The 21,040-nt window shown below is 42.5% G+C and overlaps 1 protein-coding gene across 2 annotated transcripts; it reads right to left on the reverse strand.

The window, feature by feature from the left end:
* Positions 1-230: 230 nt before the first annotated feature.
* KDELR2 (KDEL endoplasmic reticulum protein retention receptor 2) lies at positions 231-19,536 on the reverse strand. 2 transcript variants are annotated; one of them, XM_038763163.1, is made up of 5 exons: positions 19,336-19,536; positions 6,936-7,036; positions 4,038-4,196; positions 2,090-2,342; positions 231-1,498 (listed from the first exon to the last, which is right to left on the reverse strand). In XM_038763163.1, exons 1-5 carry the CDS (start codon positions 19,424-19,426, stop codon positions 1,464-1,466), a joined length of 639 nt encoding a protein of 212 aa, XP_038619091.1. In that variant the 5' UTR covers positions 19,427-19,536; the 3' UTR covers positions 231-1,463. The 2 variants fall into 2 exon arrangements, with proteins under 2 accessions (XP_038619091.1, XP_038619092.1); XM_038763164.1 differs by lacking the exon at positions 19,336-19,536 and adding an exon at positions 11,185-11,241.
* Positions 19,537-21,040: the final 1,504 nt, after the last annotated feature.

A 21,040-nucleotide genomic window follows, 5' to 3' on the forward strand; every position in this document is an offset into this window, starting at 1 on the left:
TTTCACATACAAAATCCACCTATTTATGTATATGTCATAAATGTAGCAGTGGAGATACATAACAGTAAACTGGATTAAAATATATTCAGTATTTTCATGAAACACAAAAAGCAACATTGCCACAAAATAGACTTGAATTGTTTGCCCTGTAATTGTGCTTGCGCTGCTTCTAAAAAAATTCACCTGGGCAGGAATACTCTAGTACCCAATTCATAAACAACGACAATTTGTACCATGTTTCATAAAATGTTTATTTAGGATGGTAACACGATAATTCATGCAACAGCTCAGTAAAAAAAAATTCATTTAAAGAATATAAAGTAATTGGTGCTGCTGATCTTAAAACACAGTTGTAAATAAGACTAATTGCCCAAAAGTGACATCAAAAACTTTTTGAATTTGAACATGGACTTGTAAAGTATCATTCAGTTTTTAAAAAGCAGGACTCTGATTAAAATTGATCACCTGTAGATTACAGCAATTAACAACTATTCCTTTTAACAGGCACAACAATAAAATTTAGGATTCGGTGGGGATCAACATCCGAGATAATTAACTCCTCTCCCCCCACTCCACCCCCACCATGTCAATGCACCAATAGACACCCATACTCTGTCACAAAACCCACCCAATTAGGAAACCCTGCCATTCAAAGATACAATCTCAAATTCTTTCAGCAAAACTGCTTTTCAAAATTAACCCAAAGCTGAGGGATAGGAGACAGGACACAAAACCTTGGTGGCTCTAGGATTAGGCTCTGATGCTTACTCCCAACTTTATTTTTTTATTTTGCGGGGGGCAGGGGGGAGTGGAAAGAAAAACAGCCTTGAAAAAAAGGCTGAGTAATCCTTACCAGTTTTGAACAGTACTGCTATGATTTTAGAGGGAGCACCCTTCTTCTCATTAGAAGAAAACAAACTTAACAGAACACTTCACATCAAATGTTGGTGTCTTAGATTGCAGTGAACTAAGATGATCCATCTTTTGGAAAAAAAAATAAATATAGTGGAATGCAACTTGAAGGAACAAATAAAAAGTGAACTACAAACTGTCAGGTAGTTCAATTTCATTGTACACACTGCGTCAGCAATTCAAATAAACCTTGAAAATAAAAAAAAAAGGGCTTGCATTTATTTCTGGTTGTAAACAACCTCACAAAACCCTCACTTTTGGAACTATTCCAATTGAAACTACACACTGAATTTACTAATACAGCATTAAGTTTCTTTATGTAAAAAAATCTTTGTACATAGTAATAAAAAAAAGAAGGCAAGATGCATAAAACAGAAATCCGCTGGTTTACTCTCCTCTGTGCTCTTACAGAGCGGCTGATGACTTTCTGCAATAAAAAAAGTTGAGTTACGGTCTGACTTTCTGTCTCAAGCATCTAATGCCTTTGTTTGTAATTAGAATTCTTCTGTCCAGGCAACCCGAGGACAGATGCTGGTGATGGTCTTTGGCACTTATGCTGGCAAACTGAGCTTCTTTCCCTTGAGCACTATGGGAGGGGGGTGAGATTAGGGGAAGGATGGGGAGAAACAAAAGCAAAAAATCAGAAAGAAAAAGTTAGTCTGAGATGGCTATAGTTCAACTCAATAAGTCTTCTCTACCCCTGAAAAAAGTGAAATGTTGTTCAACACAGACTGTAAATTAACAGGTGTAATAAAAACAAAATTATTTTCAAGTGACTATCCTCAAAGTTTTGTTTTTGTTTTTTTAAAAAAGAAAGACTCCCACCCCAACACCCTATTAGTTGGTAAATTGAAGATGACTCCAAATATCAGTCCACGAAATTTGTTTTTCCATCATTTAGTTGGCAGGAATGAAAGACTGCCTGCTACGCATTTACTCTATAATAAGTCAAAAATAAATTCCAATGGGTTGTTCTAAATTAATGACTTCCTGCTCTGGATCACAAGGTCTGAGTTTAAATTGATATACTGCATTTGCTTAACAAGACTCCCACTCTACTTGCCTCCAAATGCATCTTTTTTTTTTCTTAAACTAGTTCAGCTAAATAGTTCATTTGTCAGCAAATACGAAAATTCCGGTAGACTCGAAAACGGGACAAACGATGCTCAGAACTTACCTTTAGTAACGTACAAATAGAAAAAGTCGCAGTAAAGAATGGTCTGCACGACACCGGCAACAACAGCTATGAGGTCAAAGAACCCCTCAAAATAGTAGCGCCAAATCCAGTTAATTAGATACAAGGCACGGTACAGACCAAGAAAGAAAAGGTAATGAGTAGTGATGGTCTCTGCTTCTCCAGTTTTACTGATCATGAAGAGCTGTGGGAGTATGGCAACTGATTCAAGGTAGATGGAGAATGTCCACAAAATCTGGAAAATAAGTTCACCAACTCAGTACCACAATCACCACAGTAAATCCAGAGGGAAGGTTTTCATTAGTTTTGAACCTAGTGATTTTCGTGAGTGCTTAGCTTATACCATCATCATCATCAATCGTATTTATTGAGCGCTTACTGTGTGCAGAGCACTGTACTAAGCGCTTGGGAAGTACAAACATATAGAGACAGTCCCTACCCAACAGTGGGCTCACAGTCTAAAATACAAGTCTATACAATCTATACAAGTCTATACAATCATCCTACCTCTTTTTGGTACGGTGCTTTTATTTTCCCAAAGGGCTTTCACATCAATTTTCATTTTATCCTCAGAACAATCCTGTGAGGTTGGGAGAGGCAAGTAGTTTTAATCCTCATTTTGGAAATGAGGAAAATGAGGCAGAGCGGTTAAGTGACTTGCCCCAGGTCACCCAGCAGTTACACTGAAAAACTGGGACTCAAACTCAACTCTGACTTTCGGACCCACGCTCCTCCCAGAATTAGGATAACCACAGTCCTTACCCCAATTCATGGTTCCAGACAGTTGTTATCTATATTTTTAAGTGAGCGGAGCTATGCTCCTATGCTCCTCCTATGCTCCTATTACTGGCATTGTAACTTATTTGCACAAACAATTGTATAGTCATCTATTGCCTTAAAAGACTAAGTCATTTTCTGGAGCTTGAGTAAAGAGTAGTCTTGTTCTATGGGGAGCACCGATTATCACTAGGTTCCTCAATTCCCACTTCCCCTTCGTCTTTATACTGTAAGCTCGTTGTAGGTAGGGAATGTGTCTATTATATTGTTATATTGTACTCTCCCAAGATCCTCTCTAGATCATATCTGGATCATGCCAGTACTCTACCAGTCTAGCTATGGGAGGGAGAGTCAAGCAGAAGCATACCCATTCCATTTCTAGCTTGGGCAGTGGCTAGCGAATGGAAGGCAATCAGCTACACATCAAAGCTCACCGGATTTTTACGAAGAAAACTCTATGGATACACTACCAGAATGATTGTAGATGAAGGTGGGCAAGTCTAGGAGAGATTGTCTACAGAGTCACTACGGGTCAGAAACGATTCGACAGCATAAGACAAGGACAAGACTCTCCCAAGCACTTAATACAATGTGCTGCAAACAGTAAGTGTTCAATAAATGTGACTGACTTACATGATTTTTATGAGTTTCTAAAGAGTCTTTTTTTCCCTTTATTAATTTAGAGTTTAGGAAAGTAAAATGAAGGCCTCGTAAATTCCACAAAAATATGGATTCTATAGCTTGACAAAAAAAATCTAGTCACTAAAACAAGTCATTAAAGCAATATTTAAGCACTATGTACATAAATAGTCTAACAATTTTAGGAGTTCACAGACTATAGCTGAAGTAAACTAATGGAAGAAAAAAAGAACAGTGAGAAACTCCTGTGTGTAATCTGTAATTACACTGAGAGGACAAATGAAATGTTGGGCAGAGATTAGTCCCTATCACTTGAGATCTAAGATTATCAAGTACCCCAAAAGGTACAGTCCTGTCCTAAGCACTATTTAAGCAAGTTAAGCAGGCACTGTCTTTGTTCTTAAGGGAAAACAAAGCAAATTGCCTAATATATAGCTGCTCTTATGAACAAGCTAATCTGGGCATAATTCCTCATCCAATTAAAACTTAAAAGTCCCCCAACTTTACAACTCACCTCAAGTGGAGAGAAGTCATGATTGACAAGAAATGACAAACCCCCAACGGGGACCACGAGAAACTCCACTCGGAACGTGTCATGATTTCCATCATAGGTAGCTTTAAATTTCATGTAGATCAGGTACACGGTGGCATAGGAGCAAGCAATGTAAATAAGCTAAAAAAATTAAAAAAGCAAATTACAGAATGCCATTATTTTGTATTCTTATCTGTTTCCATCAAATATTTAAAAAAAAATTTATAGGTCATTTGAAATTGCTAAAAATTCAAGAAAAAATTAAGCTGACAACCTATTTAGCAATAGAAAAGCTTGTAAAATTTGTCTTCCCCTCAAAATCAAATGTAATTAACATATTAAACTTTGCAAAGTTAATAGGCTTTGATGAAGATATACCAGGTCTCTGAACTCTCAGAATAATAAACAGCTATTCTCTTCCCCAGTGCAATCTGAAACTAAGTCAAAGGTGCTTGAATGGAGCTAGCTGTTACTGGCATTGTAATTTATTCGCACAAACAACTGTATAGTCATCTATTGCCTTAAAAGATTAAGTCATTTTCTTCCTCTCTTTAAAAGGTGAAGCATCAGGTATTTCTTTTCCTCTCCAGGGAAAAATCTGATACCATTTTCAGAATGTCAGCTTCAAAAAAAGAAGGAGCTTATGGCCTAAGTACAAAGAAGTAGAATTAAAATTAGAGCACATGAACAAAGATTAAGTTAGTACTGCATACTCGTGTGGCAGCAGCTCTCCTTGATAAAAGCATATGGAACCGTTTAGCCCAGGACAAAACTCAACCAGTAGAAATAATTAACTCTTCCTATACAAGAGAGCACATAAAATATTGCCAATGACACAAAAAAGCACAGTTGAACTTAGTTTATCCTAAGGATGTCAACCAGTTTCAGCGTTTCTTAGGTTCTGTCCTGGTAGATGCAAGCCATTTGTATCTCAGTGTCCTCTGGTAGATGAATATTCTCAGGTGGATTAGTGTATGACATGAAAGGGTGTCAGTGAGAGTGGCAGGCCACTCAGTACTGAAGAAGCATAATCTTTTAAAGCAAATAATAATTATTCCACAAATGAACAGCAAACTCTGAAACACTCAACAGAAATCAATGGTACTTGAACACTTACTATGTGCAGAGCCCTGTAATAAGCACCTGGGAGAGGACAGTATAATTAAGTAGGTAGTCATGATTCCTAAACCTCTGATACTATTGAGGAATAACCTTCAGAATTAATTCCAGCCCAAAATCAGAAGTTTTAATTATGACCACGCAACACATTTTATTTTTCAGACTTTCTTGAGATGCCTTGTTAGTGAACTGTAACCACATATTTCCTTCCAGAAAAAATAATTCTACCTAAAACTATTGCCTCTGCAGCACAGAAATTCTGGCTCCTCCACAAGGAAATAGGCATGAAACCTGGATTTAGCAAGCCAATTGACAGGGTGTTATCATGGCATAGTAGATGCAGCATGGGCCTAGGAGTGAGAGGGTCAAGGGTTCTAACCCTGGCTCCGCCACTTGCCTGCTGTGTGACTTTGGGCAAGTCAGTTCACATCTCTGAGCCTCAGTTACTTCATCTGTAAAATGGAGATTGAGACTGTGAGCCCCACAAGGCACAGGGATTGTATCCAACCCCATTTGCTTGTATCCACCCCAGCACTTAGTACAGTGCCTGGCACACAGTAAGCACTTAAATACCACAATTATTACTATGAGCTTCAATCCATTGGAAATTTAAATTTCCAATCATTACCTACTAGACTATTTCCCTCCCTACACAGGAAAGAAAATATGGGGAGGGAAGGACATCCAAAAAGGGAACTTCAAACAATATACAAAAGAAACTGGACAGTTACAGTTCTATATAACAGCACGAGATTGAACTAGATCTAATTCTGGTTTTCCTTATTAGGCCTAAACAGATGAGTAACTATTTAATTTCCCTCTGCTTGCCCCCTCCACTTACTGACAGTAATGGTTATGAGATTTCAAGTGGTGTACAGAACTTTGTGGACCTCAGATAAAAACTGTATATCTTTGAAATAATAATAATTATTGTGGTATTTGTTAAGCTCTTGACAAGCTCTGTACAAAGGCTGAAGTAGATGCAGAATATACAGATCATCTACCATCCCTGGCCCGCACAGGGCTCACAGTCTAAGATGGAGGGAGACCAGGTAATGCTCCCCATTTTACAGATGAATTGTGGGCAGGGAATTTGTCTGTTTATTATTATATTGTACTCTCCCAAGAGCTTAGTACAGAGCTCTGCACACAGTAAGTGCTCAATAATGATAATAATAATAACATTGATGGTATTTGTTAAGCGCTTACTATGTGCCGAGCACTGTTCTAAGTGCTGTGGTAGATACAAGGTAATCAGGTCATCCCAGGTGGGGCTCACACTTTTACTCCCCATTTTACAGATGAGGTAACTGCGGCCCAGAGAAGTTAAGTGACTTGCGCAAAGTCACACAGCTGGTAAGTGGCGGAGCTGGGATTAGAACCCACGACCTCTGACTCCCAAGCCCGGGCTCTTTCCACTAAGCCACGCTGCTTCTCATGACAATGAAATATGACAATGGATGAAAGGCTGAGGAAACTGAGGCTCAGAGAAGTGACTTGCCCAGGGTCACTCAGCAGGCACACGGCAGAGTCAGAATTAGAACCCAGAACCATAGACTCCCAGGTCAATGATCTTTTCATTAGGCCACGTTACTTCTCAAACATTCAGTGGCAGCTGCGTTTTTCCAAATTGTATGTGAAACCATTCTTTTTTACACTTACTTGAAACTTTTAACTAGGCATATTGCCTTCAGTGACCACATACAGGAAAGGTGCCATAAATCTGGGAGTTAGAGATAAAAAGAAGATAGTTTACTATACCTTCATAGATGTATTATATAATGAAATGAATGAAGTGAAGAGATCCAAATAACGAGTAGTGAAGACCAGTGCAAAGAGAAGCTGACTTTTTCCAGAGATACCTGAAGATAAAAAGAAACATAATATCAAAGAGGACTTCAGTTACTTAAAGGTATCTGCAGTTGAAATTTGAGTCTCTACTAACTTCAGTATATTTCCTAGAATTATGCAGTATTTCTAATATTAGTGTGAATCTCAACTCAAACTGAAGTGAGTAGTCTCCATAGGAACTTTAGGTTATGTACAAAGGTTATTTTCAATTGACTACAGTTAAGTTTAACAGATAATAATTTTGATGACTAACTGCTCTGTAATCTCCACCTTTGGCTGACCAAGAGCAAAGATCAGACTATAAGCACCATGACGTAAGACCCCCTACACAGCAAATTGAATCTGAAAAACACAAACAGATGAACTGTGCAATTTAGTCTTTTAATTAAAATATTTGATAATCATTTTAACAGCTTTGTGTAACTCAAACACTTGCAAATTAAAATGCCACACCAAAATTTTGGCCAATGGGCTCCCACAGTCCATCTGAAAGTCAAACTAAAAACTTCTAAACGGATAGAAAAATGATGCCCCAGGAGCACTATTAGAGTATTATGCCACACATCAAACCCTAGCTGCTCTTTTTAATCTTTTTGCCAGAGATTATGCTAGCTCCATGATTTTTTTCATGTTAGTGTTTATTCTACATTTTGTGTAGAACATCAGTGGTTGAGAATGCCAAGATATTGCTTAGTTATGTGTTAGTACAAGACAAAATAATTACATTCACAAAATAACTTGCTCTCTGACCAGGCTATGTCATATATTACAGAAGATCGTTATGGCCACGGAACATGTCTGTCAACTCTGTTGCATTGCACTCCCCCAAGTGCTTAGTACAGTGGTTTGCACATAACTACTGACTGACATACATTAATTTCCAAGTTCAGCTACACTTGATATATAAATCTAATTACAATACTGTTTACATCACTCTTCAATGGAGGCTAAGTAAAAATACTAAGACAAAGGGAATGACATACTAAATTCAAAAAAGTATTGCACTACCCAGAGTAATTGGAACCACTTGTTTACTAATACACTTCATTTCTTGCCACAAAATATCCTAATTAAACACATAATTGGGAAGCTCTAAGAATACATCCTCAAAATAGTTAAATCCTAGTTATTAGGGTTACTCTAATCATTTTTGGAAGAGGCAACTCGTCCTATCACCACCTACAGAATGGAAGGGGACTCAGAACTGAGCCTTGAGGAGGTTCCCACAGTCAGAGGGCAGAGGAGGAGCCCACGAAGGAGACAGAGTGAGCGGCCAAAGAGATAAAGAATCAGGAGAGGACGGTGTCAGTGTTTCCAGAAGGGGGTGGTCAACAATGGCAAAGGCAGCTGAGAGGTAAAGGAGGATTAGGATGGAGTAGAGGCCATTGGAATTGACAATTAGGAGATCACTACATGGAAAGGGTCAGGCAAAGCAAAAAGGTTTTGAAGCTACATGGCCCAGTGGAAAAATAATGGGCCCAGGAGTCAAAGGACTTGGGTTCTATTCCCACTTCTGCTATTTGCCTGCTGGGTGACCTTGGGCAAGTCACAACTTCTCTGTGCCTCAGTGTTCTCCTTCCCTCTTGGCTGTAAGCTCCTTGTGGGGAACATGTCTGCCAACTCTTACACTGTACTCTCTCAAGTGCTTAGTACAGTGCTCTCCACATGATAAGTGTTCAATAAATAGCACTGATTGGACTGTGAGCTTTGTGTGGGAGCACACTTGTCCAATCTGATTATCTTGCATCTACCTCAGCACTTAATACAATGTGTGGCATACAGTCAATACTTAAATACCACAATTATTATTGTGCACAGAAGCAGTAGGAAGACGTACCATGCTGACCTACAGACCCCAAATAATAAAATATACAAGAGATAAGATTTTACTATGCTAGATCAAAGGATGTGCCTTTTATTCCCTCTTCAAAATAGGATGATCAAAATCATGACAAACCTCCATACCCTCCCTGGCCATTCACCAACCCTGTAATTCCTTTTCATTACTGACTAAAAAAATATTGCCCAATAAGTGACCATTCTCACAACAGTTCTAGTTATGGACCTGGACTTAAAAAGGTTTACATTGCTTTCATATCAATCACCTTTGAGCAAATGTAATCTAAAATAAGGCAATCAATGTAATTAGTACAGAATTTACAAAGTTGGCACAACTTTTGAGCACCTCAAGCTAAACACACAAAGAACTGCGGCTTGGGAAAAAACCAAATCTATGACATGCCATTATGGTCAACTTTATAATCACTGATGAGGAGGGGCACCCTGCAAGAATACTTGAAACTATTAATAGAAAAATAATTTTGAGCATTTCTTCTGCAAAGACAGTATTAAAGCTCTACGCTTAGAAATCACAAGTTTTTATAAAGCCTTTTACAAAGCTCGTATCCAAATCGACTCTTTCCACAGTGACGCCACAATGAGTGTGCAGGTCTGCACGACGAGCACAGCCAGGCCTATGTGGACGCTGGCCATTACAAGCCCACACAGCATCAGCTGATGTGGCCTTTTTCTTTTGCTCTATATTCCATAACTGTAGCGTCTCAGAGAGTGGATTAGTGATTACAGAGTTTACCAGATTCTCTTCCCAAAAATGCAGAAACCCTACCAATAACTTGCAGGTAGACACGTTAATAGCAGTGACATAGGGAATCCTTCTTACTGCCCTGCCAGTTAAGCATGTCAGCAATACTGTTGGTCACTTAGGAATTTCAGTCTGTAAATCTCATCTTGGCTTTTGGGAGAACAAAACGAAGCAAATCTGGGAAAGGAGGAATTAAGTTTGGGGAGATCATGAGCCCCAAATGACTTAGCAGTTTGGAGTCAACAAGACATGCTGTCCCCAAAACAGAGTGTCCTGCTCAGCACATGTATAGGTAAAGAACAGGTTTAGGATCCACACTGCTTCTAGTTTTCCTAATATTCCTACCACTTTTCTCTTTACCCTTTCCTGATCCTCAGTGCTAAACCCATTTAATTTCCCCATTCTACTAATCCCTTGGTTTTAATACTACTGTCTCGCTCAAATTTCAGTTTCACAGACACTTGTAATAATCAGTAACAAACAAAACCTTAAGGGAAAACACTGATACAGGCTGGAGCTGAATCAGAAGTTTACAATCCTATTTTCCTCCTGACAGCCTGATTCTAATTAGATAATCCCTGAAAACATGGGTCAACAGGTACAATATGAGACAGAATAATGTAAACAGAATGGCATGCTTCCTCCTGACGGGATTTAGAAATTGCAGTGGTTTTTAACTGCCAATCAATCAATGGTATTTATTGAGTGCTTACTTTGTGCAGAGCACTGTACTAAAGTGCCTGGGAGAGTACAATACAATAGAGTTGGTAGGAACGTTCTCTGCCAACAAATGGCTCACAGTCTTATAATACTGAGTGCTGTTTTAAAATCAGTCTGGACATTTGCGATTTCAAAATAAAGGATGCTATCATGCTTGTAGTACTCTTTCCCTTCATTTGTGGTGATGCAGTGCCCCCTCCTACCTCACCTTGCTACTCTCCTTCTACAACCCAGCCCGCACACTTCGTTCCTCTAGTGCTCACCTTCTCACTGTACCTTGATCTCGTCTACCTCGCCACCAACCTCCAGCCCACATCCTACCTCTGACCTGGAAAGCCCTCCCTCCTCAGGCAGATCATCATCAATCGTATTTATCATCAATCGTATTTATTGAGCACTTACTGTGTGCAGAGCACTGTACTAAGCGCTTGATTTACTAAGGCAGATAATTGCTCTCCCCTACTTCAAAACCTACTTGAAGGCACATCTCCTCCAAGAAGCCTTCCCTAAGCTCTCCTCTTCTTCTCCCACTCCCTTCTGTGCTTTCTTCCTTGCTCCTTCATTCAACCTCCCTCCCATCCCCCACAGCACATATGTATATACCTGTATATAGCTGTAATTTATCTATTTATTCATACTAACATCTGTCTCCCCCTCTAGACAGTGAGCTCGTTGTGGGCAGGAATGTGCCTGTTATATTGTACTCTCCCAAGCACTCAATAAATATGACTGAATGAATGAATGTACTGACCATTCATTTACCCTTACAGGGAGGTTTAGACAATGCTTGTAGTTTAACCTTTGTTTAGAATTTGTTTCCTGATCGCAAAATTTCACCTGAAAACTTCTCCTTCGCCATCTGCAAGCATACTCACTCCTCACACCTAGAAAAATACTCACTGATGACAGGGGTGAGGGAGAAGAGCAGCAGCAACTGGAACAGCTGAGGAGAAAAACCGTTCTACTGCTTAATGTATTAATGCACATCTCTCCTACTAGACTGTAAACTTATTGAGGTAGGGATCATTTCTACTACTTCTAATAACATTTTAAAATAATTAATGATAACAATGATAATAATAATGGTGGAATTTGTTAAAGCACTTTCTGTGTGCCCAGCACTATACTAAGCACTGGGATAGATACAAGATAATCATGTCATACATGTCCCCTCTAGACTTATTGTGGGTAGGGAATGTGTTTGGATCAGCTCTGCTGTATCTGTACTCTCCCAAGACAGTTCAGTGATCTATATACACCAAGCACTCAATAAATACCACTGACTGTCCCAGCTATTGTACACTCCCACGTTTAGTAGAGTGCTTTCTGTAAAATACAAATGATGGCATTTGTTAAGCGCTTACTATGTGCCCAGCACTGTTCTAAGTAAGCACTCAATATACACCACTGATTGATGGATTAATTGCTGCCTTGTGCATAGGTCATGCTTCTAGGGCGGCTTCTTGCGAGGCTTCCAGCAGATGCCCGAATTTGGGGACCTTGGTAGGGGTTGTGACCAAAGGAGCAATTTATGTTATCAACTAGCTTGGGCACTGCTGCTTCACTTCTCACTTCCCAGAATTCTCACCTCTTTAGCGAAGCTGAATAAGAAGCAGCTCAGCTGCCACTTTGAAGTTCTCCCAGGAGTATTTCTACCTCTAGTTGAAAACTGATAGGAAAATCATTTTAATTGAAAAGGCATGCGGATGTAAAAATGCAACTCATTCAAATGGACTTATACAAGTTAACACCACATTTCAATTACAGGCTAAGTTGTGAAGGACATGAGGTTACTAGTTACATATACGTACCTTTCACTTCTGATTTTTTAGCTTCTTAATTTGTTGTTTCCAAAATTCAATCCTCTTTGCTTAAGTATAACTTTAAAATTAGTACCACTGAAGACCTGCATTTCTTCCTTTTAACCAAAAAACCTAGCTTCCCTTAAAATCCATATGACACCTTCAAAATTTCTGGCCATCCTTTACCCAAAATTAAAAAAAAAAGCGAAAACGCAGCCACCCTATATACATAGATAAGCTATATTCATTCAATCATTCAATCGTATTTATCGAGCGCTTACTGTGTGCACAGCACTGTATAAAGCACTTGGGAAGTACAAATCAGCAGCATACAGGGACAGTCCCTAAGAGGCTCACAGTCTTATATTCTCACTGTGTGTAGAATCACCTACGCTATATCATTTAAAGGGAAATATACTACATGGGTAAATCAAGAGATACACACAAATTTAAAAATAAAACCCAACTAATTTGAGAGTCCACTTAAGTCCAATTAAGAGCCCCTCCCCCTCCCCCAGAGACCCACACTGCCTCCCATTTCATTGCACTTCTATGGTGCAAAGAGCTGGAAGGAATGCAAGTGTTACCAAGGCAGAGGAATGAAGAGCAACTTCGTGATAGCATTAACAAAATTTTTCTAGACCAGAGACGTCAACAACCATAATGAAAAATAGTTTGGGTGTAAATTCCCTTTACCTCAACTCTCCTGAAAGTCAGGTTGGGCCTAGGTAGGCCAAACCAAACAAAAAAACCCAACGAAAATAGCTCTTACCTTACCTCCCTGATTTCCTACCACAACCCAGTTCACACACTTCGCTCCTCTAACTCCAACCTACTCACAGTACCTCCATCTCTCTATCTCACTGCCGACCTTTCACCCATGTCCTGCCTCTGGCCTGGAACACCCTCCCTCTTCACATCCGATGGATGATTATTCATTTATTCAATCATATTTACTGAGCGTTTACTGTGTGCTGACACTCTCCCTGCCTTCAAAGTTCTATTAAAAGCACACTTCCAAGAGGCCTCCCCCGACTAAGTCCTCATTTCCTCTTACCCCACTCCCTTCTCTGTCACCTTCGCACTTGGATTTACACCTTGATTCATCCTTCCCAAAGCACTATGTACATATCCCTAATTTGTTGCTATTAATGTTTGTATCATCCTCTAGACTGCAAGCTCATTGTGGGAAGGGAAGATGTCTACCCACTATGTTATGTTATACTCTCCCAAACACTTGGTACAGTGCTCTGCACACAGTAAATACTCAATACAACTGATTGGCTATGAGTCATTGATCTTAATTTAGAATCAAAGAATGGACCCCATAATCTTGGATCAATTCAGAGCCACAACATTCATCATTTATCTGACTTTAATTACAATTCCTGAGGCACATAATTCACTGGGCAATAAGGTGCTAAATCTGTCCTATTTCATTCTCTCAGTAGACAGTGCCGAAAATACCACAAAACAGCTGCAGCCTATTTTAAGGTATTCCCAAATACCAAGAAATCTTTAAGTGTAAAACTTAGTAAGACTGGAATTCAGTAAAATTTAATTGGTATGAAGTATTGGACAATACTTCATTTCAGTCTCACTGTCTGCACTGATGCCCCCCACCCTCGAAAAAGAAGGCCTGACGGCACCCACTAGCAATCTGACAAAATGAAACTGGCACTAACGAACAGAAGTGACAGTTTGTGGCAGGTTGCAAGCAGTGTGTCTTTACGAGGGCCAAGGGGCTAAATGGTGCACTAAGCAAATACGGTTAATCATTTCCTTAAAGGGAAATCTGCTACGGTATATTTAGGACATCTTCCCTCCTCTCCTAAGTTGCATGGAATTTTTGCACAAAGCACCTCGGAACCGTTAAAACCAAGTTGTTGTTGTTTCCCCCTAAACTCGAATATAAATCCTGGTTAAAAACGGACAGTTGCAAGGGAGCTGATACAAAGATTTTTCCCGGCAGCAGCAGCATCCAGTGAGAGTTACTGAACCCACCACACCTTCAATGAACTGCCACGTCAGACCAGTCCAGAGCAGGGAATCCAATCGAGCGCTCATCCTCCCAATCCGATTCATTGCCTTCCAAATTTTCGACGGAAAACAATGAAATCCCTTTCAAATCCTCCAGGCTCGGGAGGGAGTGGAAGACCTACCATTTAACTCACTTTGGGCTTAACTTAATTAAATTTAGGGACGGAACCCGCCGCTATTTGCTTCCCCAAGCCTAACCTGGGCAGACATCTGGGGCCTGCAGCAAACTGCAGATTCTGCTACTTGAAACTTTGTTTCCAGACCACAGAACGCAAGTTTCTGGGGCTGAGCAACAGCTCCGACACCTTCGCAAATGCACATCGTGCAAACGTGCAGCTTGAGGAGAATCCATTTCGCTTCCAAAGGAAAAAAATCAACAACTCGAGACCCAGTTAACCCCTTCCCTAGGCAAGATCGTGGCCGGACAGCCGCTGTTCCTCAGTTTACTCCTTTTCCTGGCCGACCTCACTCGATTCTTCTCCCCTAAAACCAAGGCTCGTTCGAGCCTGAGCTTTGCTTCTAAATGGAAGGTGGAAAGAAGAGGGCAGGAGAGTGAACGCAGCTCCTTCCCCTCGCTGCAACCTGGGTGTCAAGGGCAACTCCAACTTCCTCCACCTGCAGATTTTCCGTAACCTGATCTTCCCGACCGGAGAATGCACCTCCGTGACCCCTTTTCCCGAGCCTGGGAAAGGAGGCAGAGCGTGGGGCAGGAGGGAAGAAGACGACATTCCCACCAGCAGCTGGACTGCAGACAGAAAGAGAGAAAAGGTTCCCGGGGTCGCCGACAACTTCCAACTTGAGATGATCTGCCCCGGGGTCATTCATTCATTCATTCAACTCATTCATTCAATCCTATTTATCGAGCGCTTACTGTGTGCACAGCACTGCACTAAGCGCTTGGTAAGTACAAATCGGCAACATATAGAGACAGTCCCTCCCCAACAACTGGCTCACGGTCTAGAAGGGGGAGACAGACATTCATTCATTCATTCATTCATTCATTCAATAGCATTTATTGAGCGCGTACTGTGTGTGGCCGAACGGTACTTTCCAAGCGCTTAGTCCAGTGCTCTGCACACAGTAATCGGTCAACAAATACGACTGAATGAATGAGCATGGGCGGAGCACTGGACTACGCGCTTGGAAAGTACTATTCGGCCACAGAGACTGTCCCACGCTGTAGAAGCAGCATGGCTCAGTGGAAAAAGAGCCCGGGCTTTGGAGTCAGAGGCCATGGGTTCAAATCCCGGCTCCGCCAACTGTCAGCTGCGTGACTTTGGTCAAGTCGCTTCTCTGGGCCTCAGTGACCTCATCTGTCAAATGGAGATGAACACTGGGCACCCCCCGTGGGACAACCTGATCTCCCTGTAACTTCCCCAGCGCTTAGAACAGTGCTTTGCACGCAGTAAGTGCTTGATAAATGCCACCATTATTATCAGTCCTCCCCCACAACGGGCTCCCAGTCTAGAAGGGGACCGTCTCTATATGTTGCCAACTTGTACTTCCCAAGCGCTTAGTACAGTGCTCTGCACACAGTAAGCGCTCAAGAAATACGACTGAATAAATGAACGAATGAAGGGGGACAGTCATGTCAAGGAGACCTGGGTGTTAAGGGAATTGGAGCGAGGCTGCCGACTTGTAATGATAATAATAAAAATAATAATAATGGTATTTGTTAAGTGCTTACTATGTGCAAAGCACCGTTCTAAGCGCTGGGGAGGTTACAAGGTGATCCGGTTGTCCCACATGGGGCTCACAGTTTTAATCCCCATTTAATCCCCATTGTACTGCCCAAGTGCTTAGTCCAGTGCTCTGCACACAGTAAGCGCTCAATAAATACAATTGAATGAATGAATGAATGAAAGGGGGACAGTGAATGAATGACAGTATACACATACATATACGTATATGCATATACATATGCATATATACATATATGTATACACATACATATACATATGTATACACAGTATACATATGCATATACATATATGCATATACATATATGTATATATATGTACATATATATACATGTATATGTACATATACGTATACATATCTACATATACCTGTATATGTATATATACAGGTGCTGTGGGGAGGGGAAGGAGGTAAGGCGAGGGGGAGGGGAAGGAGAGGGAGAAGGAGGGGGCTCAGTCTGGGAAGGCCTCCTGGAGGAGGTGAGCTCATGTCACAGAGAAGCAGCGTGGCTCAGTGGAAAGAGCCCGGGCTTTGGAGTCAGAGGTCATGGGTTCAAATCCCAGCTCCGCCACTTGTCAGCTGTCTGACTTTGGGCAAGTCACTTCACTTCTCTGTGCCTCAGTTCCCTTATCTGTAAAATGGGGATGAAGACTGTGAGCCCCACGTGGGACAACCTGATCACCCTGTAACCTCCCCAGCGCTTAGAACCGTGCATTGCATTCATTCATTCAGTCGTATTTATTGAGCGCTTACTGTGTGCAAGGAACTGTACTAAGTGCTTGGGAAGTACAAGTTGGCATCATATAGTGCACATAGTAAGCAATTAATAAATGCCATTATTATTATTATGATGTCAACGGGTGTGGAGGGAATCGGAGTGAGGCTGCCGACTTGTAATAATACTAATAATAATAATAATAATAGTAATGGCATTTATTAAGCGCTTACTATGTGCAAAGCACTGTTCTAAGCGCTGGGGAGTTTACAAGGTGATCAGGTTGTCCCACAGGGGGCTCACAGTCTTCATCCCCATTTTACAGATGAGGGAACTGAGGCCCAGAGAAGTGAAGTGACCTGCCCAAAGTCACACAGCTGACAAGTGGCGGAGGCGGGATTTGAACCCATGACCTCTGACTCCAAAGCCCAGGCTCTTTTCCACTGAGAGTGGAAAAGCACTTAGTACAGTGCTCTGCACACAGTAAGCGCTCAATAAATACGATTAAATGAATGAATGTACGTATTTATTACTCTATTTTATTTGTACATATTTATTCTATTTATTCTATTAATATGCTTTGTTGTCCGTCCCCCCTTCTAGACTGTGAGCCCGCTGTTGGGTGGGGATTGTCTCTATATGTTGCCAACTTGCACTTCCCAAGCGCTTAGTACAGTGCTCTGCACACAGTAAGCGCTCAATAAATACGACTGAATGAATGAATGAACGTATTTATTACTCTATTTTATTTGTACATATTTATTCTATTTATTTTATTAATACGTTTTGTTAAAAGAGCCCAGGCTCTTTTCCACTGAGACACTCTGCTTCTCTACTTGTACTGCCCAAGCGCTTAGCCCAGGGCTCTGCACACAGTAAGCGCTCAATACATACGATTGAATGAATGAATGTATTTATTACTCTATTTACTTTATTTGTACATATTTATTCTATTTTGTTAATACGTTTTGTTAAAAGAGCCCGGGCTCTTTTCCACCGAGCCACTCTGCTTCTCTACTTGTACTGCCCAAGCGCTTAGCCCAGTGCTCTGCATGCAGTAAGCGCTCAATAAATACGATTGAATGAATGAATATATTTATTACTCCATTTATTTTATTTGTACATATTTATTCTATTTATTTTATTATGTTAATACGTTTTGTTAAAAGAGCCCGGGCTCTTTTCCACCGAGCCACTCTGCTTCTCTACTTGTACTGCCCAAGTGCTTAGCCCAGTGCTCTGCATGCAGTTAGTGCTCAATAAATACGACTGAATGAATGAATGAAAGTACTTATTACTCTATTTTATTTGTACACATTTATTCTATTTATTTTATTAATACATTTTGTTAAAAGAGCCCGGGCTCTTTTCCACCAAGCCACTCTGCTTCTCTACTTGTACTGCCCAAGTGCTTAGCCCAGTGCTCTGCATGCAGTTAGTGCTCAATAAATACGACTGAATGAATGAATGAAAGTACTTATTACTCTATTTTATTTGTACACATTTATTCTATTTATTTTATTAATACATTTTGTTAAAAGAGCCCGGGCTCTTTTCCACCAAGCCACTCTGCTTCTCTACTTGTACTGCCCAAGCGCTTAGCCCAGTGCTCTGCACGCAGTTAGTGCTCAAGAAATACGACTGAATGAATGAATGAAAGTACTTACTACTCTATTTTATTTGTACATATTTATTCTATTTATTTTATTAATACATTTTGTTAAAAGAGCCCGGGCTCTTTTCCACCGAGCCACTCTGCTTCTCTACTTGTACTGCCCAAGCGCTTGGCCCAGTGCTCTGCATGCAGAAAGCGCTCAATAAATACGATTGAATGAATGAACGTATTTATTACTCCATTTACTTTATTTGTACATATTTATTCTATTTTGTGAAAACGTTTTGTTAAAAGAGCCCGGGCTCTTTCCCACCGAGCCACTCTGCTTCTCTACTTGTACTGCCCAAGCGCTTAGCCCAGTGCTCTGCACAGCAAGCGCTCACTAAGTGCGACTTACCTCCTTTCCTTCCCCACAGCACCTGTATATATGTTTGTACATATTTGTTACTCTATTTATTACTTACCTCCTTCCCTTCCCCACAGCACCTGTATATAGGTTTGTACATATTTGTTACTCTATTTATTTATTCATTACTCACCTCCTTCCCTTCCCCACAGCACCTGTATATATGTTTGTACATATTTTTTACCTTATTTATTTTACTTGTCCATATCTATTCTATTTATTTTGTTAGTATGTTTGGTTTTGTTCTCCGTCTCCCCCCTTTTAGACTGTGAGCCCACTGTTGGGTAGGGACCGTCTCTATACGTGGCCAACTTGGACTTCCCAAGCGCTTAGTGCAGTGCTCTGCACACAGTACGCGCTCAATAAATACGATTGATGATGATGGCATTTGTTAAGCGCTTACTATGTGCAAAGCACCGTTCTAAGCGCTGGGGGGGGAATACAAGGTGATCAGGTTGTCCCACGTGGGGCTCACAGTCTTAGTCCCCATTTTACAGATGAGGGAACTGAGGCCCAGAGAAGTGACTTGCCCAAAGTCACACAGCTGACAAGTGGCGGAGCTGGGATGACGATGATGACTGAATGAATGAGGCTGAGGAACGGATGACTGAATGAAGTGTTCAGGGGACCGGCCCCCCCCCCCCCATTCTCCTCAGCGTCCTCCCCCCGCCCCCTCCATTCTCCTCAGCGTCCTCCCCCCGTCCCTTACCGGCGCAGGAGCGGGTCTTCCAGATCTTGAGGAGAAGGATGATGATGGCCGCCAGGTGGGACAGGTCTCCCGTCAGCCGGAAGATGTTCATGGCGGCGAGAGGAGCGGTGAGGAGGGAGGAGGAGGGCGGAGGGCGGCGGCGGCGTCTGCCCTGAGGGGAAGCGGTGAAGATGGCGAGGGCGGCGGACGACGTGGCCCGCGGACGTGGCCGAACAGCCGGCGCCTCGCCCGGTGCAGCCTGGGAAAGACGCGCAAGCCCCGCCCCCTGCCCCCCGCGCATGCGCACCGGGCCCCGCCCCTCCTCAGGCCCCGCCCCTTAAAGGGGACGCGCCCTCCAAGGACCCAGTTCATTCCTTCATTCATTCAATCCTATTTATTAGCCTGGGAAAAACACACAAGCCCCGCCCCCTGCCCCCAGGCATGCGCATGGGACCCCGCCCCCTCCTCAAGCCCCGCCCCTCAGGCCCCGCCCCTTAAAGGGGACGCACCCTCCAAGGACCCAGTTCATTCATTCATTCCTATTTATTAGCCTGGGAAAGACACACAAGCCCCGCCCCTGCCCCCGCGCATGCGCACCGGGCCCCGCCCCTCCTCAAGCCCCTCCCCTCCTCGGGCCCCGCCCCTTAAAGGGGACGCGCCCTCCAAGGACCCAGTTCATTCATTCATTCATTCAATCGTATTTATTAGCCTGGGAAAGACACAAGCCCCGCCCCCTGCCCCCGCGCATGCGCATAGGGCCCGCCCCTCCTCAAGCCCCGCCTCCTCCTCAAGCCCCCGCCCCTTAACAGGGACGCGCCCTCCAAGGACCCAGTTCATTCCTTCATTCATTCAATCCTATTTATTAGCCTGGGAAAAACACACAAGCCCCGCCCCCTGCCCCCCGCGCACGCGCATCGGGCCCCGCCCCTCCTCAAGCCCCTGCCCCCTCCTCGAGCCCCGCCCCTTAACGGGGATGCGCCCTCCAAGGACCCAGTTCATTCATTCATTCATATTTATTAGCCTGGGAAAGACACACAAGCCCCGCCCCTGCCCCCCGCGCATACGCATCGGGGCCCGCCCCTCCTCAAGCCCCCACCCCCTCCCCAGGCCCCGCCCCTTAAAGGGGACGCGCCCTCCAAGGATCCAGTTCATTCATTCAATCGTATTTATTAGCCTGGGAAAGACACACAAGCCCCGCCCCCTGCCCCCGCGCACGCGCATCGGGCCCCGCCCCTCCTCAGGCCCCGCCCCTTAAAGGGGACGCGCCCTCCAAGGACCCAGTTCATTCCTTCATTCACTCAATCGTATTTATTGAGCGCCTACTGTGTGCAGAGCACTGGACTAAGCGCTCGGGAAGTCCAAGTTGGCAACATAGAGAGACGGTCCCTACCCAGCAGTGGGCTCACAGTCTAAAAGGGGGAGACGGAGAACAAAACCAAACATACTAACAAAATAAATAGAATAGATATGGACAAGTAAAATAAATAGAGTAATAAATATGTACAAACATATATACATATATACGGGTGCTGTGGGGAAGGGAAGGAAGTAAGATGGGGGGATGGAGAGGGGGACGAGGGGGAGAGGAAGGAAGGGGCTCAGTCTGGGATGAAGACTGTGAGCCCCACGAGGGACAATCTGATCACCTTGTATCCCCCCAGCGCTTAGAACAGGGCTTCGCACATAGTAAGCACTTAACAAATGCCATTATTATTATTATTATTAT

Source organism: Tachyglossus aculeatus, chromosome 21 (genome assembly GCF_015852505.1).
Source record: "Tachyglossus aculeatus isolate mTacAcu1 chromosome 21, mTacAcu1.pri, whole genome shotgun sequence".
NCBI classification, from domain to species: Eukaryota; Metazoa; Chordata; class Mammalia; order Monotremata; family Tachyglossidae; genus Tachyglossus; species Tachyglossus aculeatus.